The sequence below is a fragment of the Scyliorhinus torazame genome, chromosome 18 (genome assembly GCF_047496885.1).
Source record: "Scyliorhinus torazame isolate Kashiwa2021f chromosome 18, sScyTor2.1, whole genome shotgun sequence".
Taxonomy (NCBI): Eukaryota; Metazoa; Chordata; class Chondrichthyes; order Carcharhiniformes; family Scyliorhinidae; genus Scyliorhinus; species Scyliorhinus torazame.
This window is the reverse complement of record NC_092724.1, coordinates 6,730,632-6,742,857: the sequence shown is the minus strand read 5'-3', so window position 1 is coordinate 6,742,857 and position 12,226 is coordinate 6,730,632. Positions and strand designations below refer to the sequence as shown.

At 45.6% G+C, this 12,226-nt stretch overlaps 1 protein-coding gene across 1 annotated transcript in view; it reads left to right on the top strand.

Moving 5' to 3' along the window:
* The window catches only part of LOC140394914 (potassium/sodium hyperpolarization-activated cyclic nucleotide-gated channel 2-like), a 164,068-nt gene that overhangs the window by 122,266 nt on the left and 29,576 nt on the right, over nt 1-12,226 (top strand). The window contains exons 5-6 of the mRNA XM_072482097.1: nt 3,174-3,320; nt 5,415-5,655. Coding sequence (XP_072338198.1) covers nt 3,174-3,320; nt 5,415-5,655 — 388 coding nt within the window. The remainder of the gene's footprint in view (nt 1-3,173; nt 3,321-5,414; nt 5,656-12,226) is intronic.

Genomic DNA, 12,226 nt, shown 5'->3' with positions numbered 1-12,226 from the left:
ACGGCCTCAGGACATTGCCAGAGGCCCGCTCCCCGTTGCTTCGCCCCTGACCGGCCGAGTTCCTGACAGCGTTGGTCGCGTGTGGTCTCATCCGTCGGGAACTCGGTGTGGCAGCTGCGGACTCAGTCACAGTCGGGGGAGGGCCGATCCGCGGGCATGGGGACATTATCAGGTGTGAGCCGGCCAAAGGGGGTGAGTATTTCGGGGGCCAGGCCTGCGAGCAGCCACCGCCATGCGCATCCGCGGTCATGGACCCGGCAATTCTCTGGGCCGTATTGGCAGCTAGAGCTGGGTGCTCTACATTGCCGGCATGCTAGCCCCCTGCCAAACGGAGGATTGGTGGCTGTTTTACGCCATATTTTCTGTCGTAAAACGCTTCCGTTCCCACAGGACGTAGGGACGTAGCCTCAAAATTGGAGAATCCATCACCATGACTTAATTCTGAACTCTGAATGGTTGCTGGACAGCTATCATCAAGCTGTAGTGTGGAGATTAGAGGTAAGGATTCTGTACATCATCGTGTCTGTGTTCCCATTGCTACATCTTTGAGTAAATTAATTGTTTTATACAACAAATACCGATAGAGTCTTAAAACTTTGCCTGCGACGGCACTTGGCACAGTGCTAGCATTGGGACTACGGCGTTGTGGACCTAGATTTGAATCCCGACCCAGGGTCACTGTCAGTGTGGAGTTTGCACATTCTCCCTGTGTGTGCGTGAGTTTCACCCCCACAACCCAAAGATGTGCAGGTTAAGTGGATTGGCTATGCTAAATTGCCCCTTAATTGGAAAAAAATATTATAATAATTGGTACTCTATATTTTTTTTAAAAATTTTGCCTGCATAACCTGTTTTAAAAATGCAATAAATAAAATAATGTTGCCACAGGCCCGGGGACCTGAGGGCCATAGGCTGCTCTCCCCTTTGAGACCTGCTGATGGTGATTTAACCTGAGGATCACCACACCTCAGGCGAGGGGAGGTTGAGAAAGCGGGGCCTTCATGAATAATTTCAGCCAGTACAGGAATTGAACCCATGCTGCTGATGTCACTCTGCATCACAAACCAGCTGCCCAGCAAACTGAGCTGACCGACCTCAAGGGTGTTTTTTTTCACAAATAAAATAAATAATAATGCAATAAATAAAGTAATTAACAAATAAGATACATTAGATAATTTCTCCTGTCTACCTCCCAGGAATGTCATGCATAGCCCGAGCGATACCACAGCTTGTGAAGACCTTTTATTGATAGATTGAAGGGCAGATTGACAAATCAGACAGGGAAGTCAGGAGACTTGTAGTTGTTAAATGTTAGATCTGCCTTCTGATTGGCTGAGCGCCATACCTGTAATATTACTGAACAAATGTCAGTCAGTCAGTTCTATCTGAGTTGTTCAAATTTGACCATTTTGATCAGATAAGCGCTGATTTTGTACATTGCTATTAAGTTAATAATCTAACTGGAAATCCTGATCAACTGGATATTTTGTACGCACAATGTCGCTGTTTCCAAACCCCAAATTGTAATTTGCAACATTGAACGTTTCTTTCCTCCCAAATGTACACAACAGAGAATTCTTACCAACACCGAGGGCGAGTTCTACCGCTCGCATTGTGCCTGAAAAGCAGCGCGGCATGGCCGGTAGATGCCGGGAGATCCCTCTTCTGGATCTACCAGCTCGCCCACCTCGCGAAATCTAACGTGATCTTGCGAGATGCAGCGATGTCAATCTTACTCATTGTGGGCGGGATCACTTTCTGGCAAATTTGCATATTACACTGAGACAGCCAGCCTGACTCTAATATTCATTCCCGTGATCTACCCAAGGCATTCGCCGTGGAGGCATTGGGCGCGCGCTGTTCAATGCTGGTCCACAAACAGAGGCCAGATGGAATGGCACTTTTTGGGGCTCCCAGGGAATCAGAGACCCCCAGGCGCATGCCTCCTGGGCAGGGTGGCACCCTAGCACCTTAACACAGTCAGCCTGGCACCCTGGCAGTGCCACTTGAATGCTAGCCTGGTATTGCCCAGGTGGCACTGCCAGGCTGGCACTGCCAAGGTGGCAGGCTGGCATTGCGTGACGTGGATCGGGTCTGGGGGTGCACTGTGCTGGTGCGGGGGGTGCAGGAGGGGACTGAGGACCCACTTATCGGTGAGTTGGGGCTTGGGGGGGTTTGGGGGTCGCATGGGGGTCGGGTGAATAGCCCGAATGGCCATTCGATATCGTGCGCTCTGTGGGACTATATTCCCCTCGGGTAGATCGCGCCCTGAAATCCTGATGCACAATACAAAATTTCAGTAAACAACTTCTTCATTTCACTAGTACTGACATTTATGATATTCTGATGCTCAGTCCCATTTTCAGAATGTCTGTACATTTTTCTTATCTACATTAGGAATTCCTTTTCGAGCCAATTTATGGGTGGGGGGTGCCTTTTCCATTCGAGATCCTTATTGCAAAAGCCATTACTATTTAGACATGCTTAGTGGGCGAGATCCCTCACTGGTGTTATGGTCTTGGCACATTGTTTTGCCCTTCATTCTGTGAGATTATCAGAAGATGATAACATTATTCTGTTGGTAATAATCCATCACCTTTTGAAAAATACGACAACAGAAATAGAAAATACCAGTGCGAAGTTTAATTGGAATTATGCTGCAGCCTGAGGACTGAATGTTGTGCAATACATATTAGAAATGTAATAATGGACTAAATGTTGACTCCTGCGGCCCAGAAATAATTTCCAACATAAAGTATGAAATAATGCGATTCATGACAGGACTGTGGAAAATGAACTCCAGGATACAAATACTTCATTCATCAGAGGTGAATTATGATGAATTATTCTAAATGCTTAAATATGAATATGTTCACTACTTTCTGTTCTGTCTATAATAACCCATTACATGCATTAGAGTGCTGTGGTCTGGCATTGATATTGAATTATGACCTTGATTTATATTCTCCAAGGTATTAGCAAGTGAGTTGTTTATTACACATCTGCTGACTTAAATCATTTCTGCCATAAGGGTCATCATTGTTCCTGATTTGATTCATACCTGTCCCCAGTAAGAGTGTTTGATGCTCCTTAACTTTACATTTCCAATTAACACTATTTTCTACTTGACTGAAACTATGCTGTATCCAATGACAGGCTTTCTTTCTGTACAGTACAAGCAAGTGGAACAGTACATGTCTTTTCACAAGTTACCTGCTGATTTCCGGCAAAAGATTCATGACTATTACGAACATCGATACCAGGGGAAAATGTTTGATGAGGACAATATCCTGGGAGAGCTAAATGAACCGCTTAGAGAAGTAAGTTGAAACTCATACACACCTATGAATTGTGCATTTTAACTTTGGGTCAGGTCCTTACTGTAATTTATTAAGATGTCAGTTGAATCTTGTATAAGTCACTTATGAGATCAATCTGCGGATTAGTTGAGATAGAAAGTTGCCTTATCAGGACCAGGTGCTACCATGAGGCAGTGCCACTGTTCATTCCACTTGCTGACAGTTCTAAGATAGCTGTTGTGACAATTTAACAAGACATGTATAAAATCTCTAGGGTCCTCTGTTCTCTGCAACCTCCCACAACTTGTTCCTATATTTATCCGCCATGGAAACATGAAATACTGAGTCATTTCTATCAGATTCAGAGCACGACCCTTTGATTCATAATCGGACATTACGAACTGTGGTAGATTATAACAATTATGATAAGGAAGGGATCTCAGAATCCCTACAATCCCTACAATGGGTATTCCCATTGACAGCGGCAGGAGCAGAGAATAGCGTGCTAGGAGGCTGGAGAATTCCACCCCTAGAGTTCCAGATCATAGATCATAGAATCGCAGAGTCCCTACAGTGCAGAAGGAGGACATTTAGACCATTGAGTCTGCACCGACCCTCTGAAAGGGCACCCGACCTAGACCTACTTCCCTGCTCTATCCCTGTCACCCCGTAACCGCACCAAACATTTTTGGACACTAAGGGGCAATTTTAGCATGGCCAATCCACCTATCCTGCACATCTTTGGACTGTGGGAAGAAACCGGAGCACCCGGAGGAAACTCACAATGTACAAACGCCACACAGTCACCCAAGGCAGGAATTGAACCTAGGTCCCTGGCACTGTGAGGCAGCAGTGCCGACCACTGTGCCACCATGCTGCATTGTTTATTTTTTTAATAGGTTATAACAACAAACAAGAGGTGAAAGTTTGCAATTGGTTCAAGCTACAGAATGGTGATCGCCATCGGAAGGAAGAAGAGAAATTAACACAAACTGTGAACCTAATGTTTTGCTCTATATACTTGTTGACCTGCTGTGTATATCCTGAATGTTCTCTGTTTAACTGGAAGTTATTCATGTTTCAGTATTAGAGTGAGCAAAGTTCCACAGAAAAAAAGATGCATTCAGTTGAATAATGGATGAACTTGTTTAAAATAACATACTTGGAAAGCCAACTTCAATGAATTCACATGATCTGCACATCAGTAAACCCTAGTATGTAGGTTTAGTTGCAATGGAGAGAAAAGAAGAATGTGTTGACAGACTATTTGCACGACAATATATGTCGCTATTGTTATTCATCGTTCTACTTGAGTTTGGTATGAAAATACTCAGGGATATTTTTACACGTTAAACTCCAAAACCCTTAAGCTATATGAACCAAGTATTTGGTTTCTCATGGTGTCATGCATTTTCATGCCCAGAATGGTGTTACACCGTCGGTTTTCTACATGGCAAGCTGCTGATTACTATTTGACCACCAGGGTGGAGTCAAAAGTATTGTTTTTTCACTTCCCGATGGTTTGGGAGCTGCAGAACTACCCCCCCCCCCCACCCCACCCCCGCCCCACCTGCCCAAGCATCTCCATGAGAGAATCGACCAACATTAATGGAAATAAACCCCTCCACATGCATGACTTTCACAAACGCGAAACTCAGAAAAAGCGCCGAGAGCTTAAAGGTTGCAGATTCTGACTGATTCAATAAAATAATGTTATGTACTCAAGATCAAAAGAAAACTTCCATTCCCAGGTTTAAATTAAATAAAAGTGATGGCTATGAATAAAAATGGCATAGGCAGCTCAACGAAATAGACTGGTTGTCACGTGTGTGTGTGTGTGTGTGTAGACCCTTATCTGCTAACCTGTTCGCTGCTATAGACCATCTCCAAGGCAACATGGGCTAATCAAGATGGCTGCTGGGCATGTAGGCCAGGGCCTCCTCAGGGAACAGCAGCACAAATTAAATAGAGCACCAAGCAAGGAGTAGATCGAGTGCCAGTGGGATGATTCTCTATGTATTCATGTTATTTCTGTGGAACATCAAGCGCTTCATCTCTGTCACCATTCTTACGCTGGGACCATTAAGACTTATTGTATTTAATTTTTTAATCCAGGAAATTGTGAATTTTAACTGCCGCAAACTGGTAGCCTCAATGCCACTTTTTGCCAATGCGGACCCAATTTTTGTGACTGCCATGCTGACCAAGCTCAAGTTTGAAGTGTTCCAGCCTGGAGATTACATAATCCGCGAGGGGACAATAGGAAAAAAGATGTACTTTATCCAGCATGGGGTGGTTAGCGTCCACACAAAAGGGAACAAAGAAATGAAACTGTCGGATGGCTCATATTTTGGAGGTTGGTGTCTAAATTTAATTCATTCTCATTTAGGGCAGTCAAATGAATTACATGTTATTGATGTGACAATGTAATGTTGCAGCTCTGGTCACATGCAGATTTGTGTTCCCACAGGCGGTATTCCGCTGTTGCTCAATGATTAAGTCATGTAACTGATTCTGAATCAATAATTCATTCATCACGTCACCTGTTCCAATCTCTCAGAAAAAGGATGCAAATTTGTGCCAATTAAACAGTGCCTATAATTTATTCCTGAAGCATAATTTTCATTATGTGACACAGCAAGACATGGATTTTCTTAATTAAGAAAGCACAGGATCGTCTTGGAAACCTCCCTGGAGTGTTTTTAACCTCTGAGGATGTAGCCCCAAAATTCTACTCCTCAACAGCAACAGAAATGGCTTTTGAAATTCTTTAATCTACAGTGAGTTAGGTTTTCGTCTTAACCACCTAGGTGTGATGCACTGGATAGATTTAAGGAAGGAAAACATGGCATGGAAGATTACACAAACCTAAAAAAACCTCTTGGATTTTTCCATCTGTGCTCAGGCGATGAGGACTAAAAGCCCATTGGGTTTTGTTTGGTTAATGGTGAAAGACCAATTAGGGACACTTCCATCTCTGATGGACCTTGAATAGGCCAGTGGCGATGCCCAATCCAGATGGGCATCTGGATTGAATGATGGAAAAAAGAATCACCCATAGAAGCTACGATCCTCCGACTTACTGAAACAAAGCAATGCCAGTATTGTGTCATGTGAGAGTACCTTTAAGAAATGGGTGTTTAAGAAATGTACCTTTAAGAAATGGGTGTTAATCAGTGATGTCAGAGTGTGGGTGGAGCTGGGCTGTCTGTCGGCTTTTTACTTCCGTTTTAGGCTATTTGCTGCAGGGTGTGTTTTAGTTTTGTTTTCAGTGTTGGAGCTGAAGCCAGACAAAGCAGGTGTACTGTTGATCTCTCTGCCATGAAAAGACTATCTCTTTATCATTTGGTAAATTCAGAATTATAAATGGTCTCAGTAGTGAATGTAAGCCTAATGTGCTTCTCTTAAAAGGTGATTCTTTTCTCTTCTGGATGTTGTTTGGGAAGTTATTAAGGATTACTTAGTGTTATATTCTTTGGGGGTTGTATTTGAATTAATGGTTGCAAAGATGTTCACTGTATGTTTTAAAAGGTTAACTTGAGTTAATAGAATAAACATTGTTTTGCTTTAAAAAATACTTTTCCATTTCTGCTGTACCACACCTGTAGAGTGGGCCGTGTGCTCCTCATACCACAATCTATTAAAAGTTGTGGGTCAGGTGAACTCCATGATATACTTTGGGGATCTCTAAACCCTGGCCCATAACAAATGGCAATTGATAATTGTGAATGTAACTAAATTAAACACTGTGGGCTGGATTCTCCGCAGCCCCGCGCCAAAATCGCGTTCAGCGCGGGGGCGGGGAATTCACTTTCACACCGAAATAGGGCCCGGTGCCGGTCAGGCGATTCTCCAGGACCCGAGAATCGGCGTGATTGCGGAGTACGCCGCGTGGCTGGGGGCTCATTGACAGAGGCCAACCCAGCGATCCTCCGCTCCAGACCGGCCGAGATCCCAACGGCGTGGAACTAACCACCTATTGCCGGTCGGGATGTGGGCATGGCGGCTGTGGACTCAGTCCGCGGCCGCCCTGATGGGGGGCGGGGGGACCGGACACCTGGGGGTGGGAGCCTGCTCGGGGGAGCGGCGCTCGGGGGTGGGGGGGGGTCTAATTTTTGTGTGTGGCTCTGCAGTCCGCGTCCGCCATGGGGCTCGGCGCAGCCGCTGGAGGCCACCGCCATGCGCATGCGCGGACTCCGAACCGGAAGTGCGGGGGCCCGTATCCGCAGTTAGAGCTGCGTGAATCACTCTGGGTCCCTGCTAGACCCCTGCAGGGCAGTGAATTAACTGGTCTTTTTTCCAGGAATCTCTGGAGTAAAACTCCAGCGTTTTTACGCCGGAGTAAGGACAGTCCCATTTTGGGAGAATCCATCCCTGTGTGTACCAAATGCGATTTACATCAAACTATGTGCCTAGTTAACCATGAGAGTAAATTGATCACTTTGAAATGGATTTGAAGACATTTAATAGATAGTCTAAATAAGTATGGATAGAATTTAATATCAATAAATATAAAATAAGGGACCAAAAATAAATGATAATGTAGTGGATCCAGGGTCCTTGGTAATGATAGAAAAGGAGAACAATTGGGATAATTACTTATTATTCACAAAGTATCACAAGGAAATTGATGGGTAATTTAACCCATTGAGCACAACTTTAATAGATATTATGCTGTAAAGTTGAGAAGAAAAGTCTTAAATCTCCTAGCTCCACATCAAACGAATATTAAATATATTTATATTTTTGGTAGAAATCTCTAATGATATCCTTTCATGACGGATCACATGTAAACAAGGCTATGCTGATCAGAGCAAGCCAGTGCCTACCTTGCACTGAGGAAATGAATTTCCTGTGTATTTAGTCCCATCCTTTACCGTTGACTTTTCAGTTCCAAACTAATTTTGCTTTTTTGGGTATGGAAATGGATCTGGGCAATCTTAACTAATTTCATTTTAAGGGATTTTTTGCTCCAATGTGTGAGGGAAGACCCATCTCAATTTGTTCCCCAAATTCCTTTCTCAATTGGGACGGAGATGCAGTGCCCTTCAAGTCTTTGCAACGTCCTCACCGGTGACTGCAGCAGGTACTGTAAGCAGATTCTGTCTAAAGTGCTTTGAAAATAATTGTTTCTCTAACCTTGTCAACCTTAGGGTGTCGGTTGTGACGAAAATATTGCTTAAAAATAAACCTAATTTGTGAGTGCAAAACAGGTCAAAAAGCTTTCAAAGTTAATTTAGCGTGTCACATCAGGTTCTCTGTATATCACCGCCATAGAATGGAAATCATTTGTGAAAGCCATTGACTGGTTGTTGAGGTGTTGGACATAGAAACATAGAAAATAGAAGCAGGAGGAGGCCATTCGGCCCTTCGAGCCTGCTCCGCCATTCATTATGATCATGGCTGATCATCAAGTTCAATACCCTGATCCTGCCTTCCCCCCATATCCCTTGATCCCTTTAGCCCCAAGAGCTATATCTAATTCCTTCTTGAAATTACACAACGTTGTACGTCAAATACTTTCTGAGGTAACTAATTCCACAGATTCACTGCTCTCTGGGTGAACAAATTTCTCCTCACCTCAGTCCTAAAAGGTTTACCCCTTACCCTCAAACTGTGACTCCCTAGTTCTAGATGGTGAACATTCTTTCTGAATCTACCCTGTCTAATCCTGTTAGAATGTTGTAAGTTGCTATGAGATGGCCTCTCACTCTTCTAAACTCCAATGAATATAATCCTAACCGATTTAGCCTCTCCTCATTTGACAGCCCCGCCAACCCAGGAATCAGCCTGGTAAACTTTCACTGCACACCCTCCATAGCAAGAACATCCTTCCTCAGATACGGACACCAAAACCGGACACAATACTCCAGATGTGGCCTCACCAATGCCCGATACAATTGCAGTAAAACATCTCTATTCCTAGACTCAAATCCTCTCGCTATGAAGGCCAACATACCATTTGCCTTCTTTACCGCCTGCTATACCTGTGCGCTCACTTTCAGCAACTGATGCACGAGGACAGCAAGGTCTCGCTGAGTATCCGCCTCTCTCAATTTACACCCATTAAAATAATAATCTGCCTTCCTATTTTTGCTACCAAAGTGGATAATCTCAGAGTTATCCACATGAAATGAAAATCGCTTATTGTCACAAGTAGGCTTCAAATGAAGTTACTGTGAAAAGCCCCTAGTCGCCACATTCCGGCGCCTGTTCGGGGAGGCTGGTACGGGAATTGAACCGTGCTGCTGGCCTGCCTTGGTCTGCTTTAAAAGCCAGCAATTTAGCCCACGTTATACTTCATCTGCCATGCAAAAGCCCACTCACTCAGCCTGTTCAAATCCCGCTGAAGCATTTCTGCATCATCCTCACAGCTCACCCTCCAACCCAACTTTATATCATCTGCAAATTTGGAGATGATACAATGGGCAGGATTCTCCGTCCCCCCCGCCGGTGGGAGAATCGCCGGGTGTCGGCGTGAATCCCGCCCCCCAAAAACCGGCCCAGTGTGAGTCGCACCGCCTGCCTCGGAGAATGGCAGGGTACGGCGCGACTCAATCGGGGCCGGGGCCGCCCGAATTCTCCGGCCCGCGATGGGCCGAAGTCCTGCCCGCCTGTAGCTGGTCCCGCCGGCGTAAATCAGAGTAGGTCCCTTACCGGCGGGACCTGGCGGGCGGGCAGGCTTCGGGGTTCCTGGGGGGTCGCGGTGGCCCCACGGTGGCCTGACCCGCGGTCGGGGCCCACCGATCTGCGGGCGGGCCTGTGCCGTGGGGGCACTCTACTCCTTCAGCATCGGCCGTTGTGGTCCTCCGCCATGGCCGATGCAGAAGTGAATCCCTGTGCGCATGCGCGGGGATGACGGCAGCACGCACTGGCGCTCCCGCGCATGCGCCGACTCGCGCCGGCCGGCGGAGGCCCTTTGGCGCCGGTTGGCATGGCGCCAGGCCCCTATCCCGCCGGCCGGCGGGGCGCCAACCACTCCGGGGCGGGCCTAGCCCTGAAGGTGCGGGGGATTCCGCACCTCTGGGGCGGCCCAACGCCGGAGTGGTTCACGCTGTGCCGCCGGGACCCCCCGCCCCGCCGGGTATGGAGAATCCCGCCCATTTAGTTCCCTTGTACAAATCATTTAAAATAATGCGAACATTTGGGGATCTAGCATAGATCCCTACAGTACCCCAGTATTCACTGCTTGCTAATCAGAAAAACACCCATTTATTCCAACGTTTTGCTTCCCATCTGTGAACTAGCTATCTATCCATCTCAGGACGCTACCGATAATCCCATGCGCTTTAACTACATATTAATCTGCTGTGCCAGACCTTACTGAAAGCCTTCTGATAGTCTAAATCAATCACACACACCGGTTCTCCCTGATCAACTCCACTAGTTACATCTTCAAAGAATTCTAGTAGATTTCTCAAGCATAATTTCCCTTTTGCAAATCCATGTTGACTGTCTGATTATACCACTGCTTTCCAAATGCTGTGCTATGAAATCCTTGATAATTGACTGCAGCAACTTCCCTGCTATCGACGTTAGGCTCACTGGTCTATAGTTCCCTGTTTTCTCTCTACCTCCCTTTTTGAACAGTGGAATTACATTCGCTACCCTCCAATCTGGAGGAATCATTCCAGAGTTCAAAGAATTTTGGCAAACGACCACTGATGGATCTACTATTTCTAGGGCCACTTCCTTAAGTACTCTGGGAAGCAGATTATCAGGCCCTGGAGATTTGTCCGCCTTCAAACCCATTAATTTCCCCCAAACTATTTCTTTACTCATACTAATTTCCTTCAGCTTCTCACTAAAACTTGTGCTTCTGGTACATTATTCATGTCTTCCTTTCTGATGACAGAAGCAATGTATGAATTTAGTTGCTCAGCCATTTCTTTGTCCCCTGTTATGAATTCCCCCGTTTCTGACTGTAAGTTTCTTTTAATCTTTTCCTCTTTACATACCTATAGAAACTTTTACAGTCAGTTTTTATGTTCCCAATAGTTTACTTTCAAATTTCATTTTCTCCTTTTTAATCAATCCCTTGGTCCGCCTTTGCTGGATTTTAAACTGTTCCCAATCCTCAGGTCTATTGCTTTTTCTTGCTAATTTGTATGCCTCTTCATTGAATATAATACTATCTCTAATTTCCCCTGTAAGCTATGGTTTGGCCACAGTTCCCTTTCTACTCTTGCGCCAAATAGCAATAAACAACCTTTGGAGTTTACCTAATCGTTCCTTGAATGTTTGCCATTGCCTGTCCCCTGCCCTTCCTTTCAGTAATGCATCCCAGTCCACCCTCGTCAGCTCATGCTCCATACCATCATAGTTACCTTCACTGAGGTTCGGGGCCTTGGTCTCAGAATCAACAACCTCACGATTCACCTTGATAAAGAATTCTGCCACATTATGGTCACTCATCCCTCAGGATTTTCTCACAACTAGATTGCCAACTAATCCTTTCTCGTACACATGAGTCAGTGTAATTTTGAGAATTGCAATGCTTGCTTGGAAACATGCACATTCTATCTGGCTTTTGTTGGTGTCAGAAAACTTGATTAATTCCAAGTGAGTGTCTCACAAGCCAGCCCTGACAAGCGAATGAACGATATGACCGGCACAGTGACGTCTGCACAACATTAAACAATGCAAGAGTGCCCCCCCCCTCCCCCCCCACCCCACGTCCACATGTACAGTCAGCTTTTACTTTATGATTTCTCCCTACTTCGACTTGCCACTGACTTTAGGGCAGGAACGGTAGCACAGTAGTTAGCACTGTGGCTTCACAGTGCCAGGGTCCCAGGTTCGATTCCGGGCTTGGGCCACTGTCTGTGCTAAGTCTGCGTGTTCTCCCCGTGTCTCCAGGTGCTCCGGTTTCCTCCCACAGTCCAAAGACATGCAGGTTAGGTGGATTGGCCATGCTAAATTGCCCT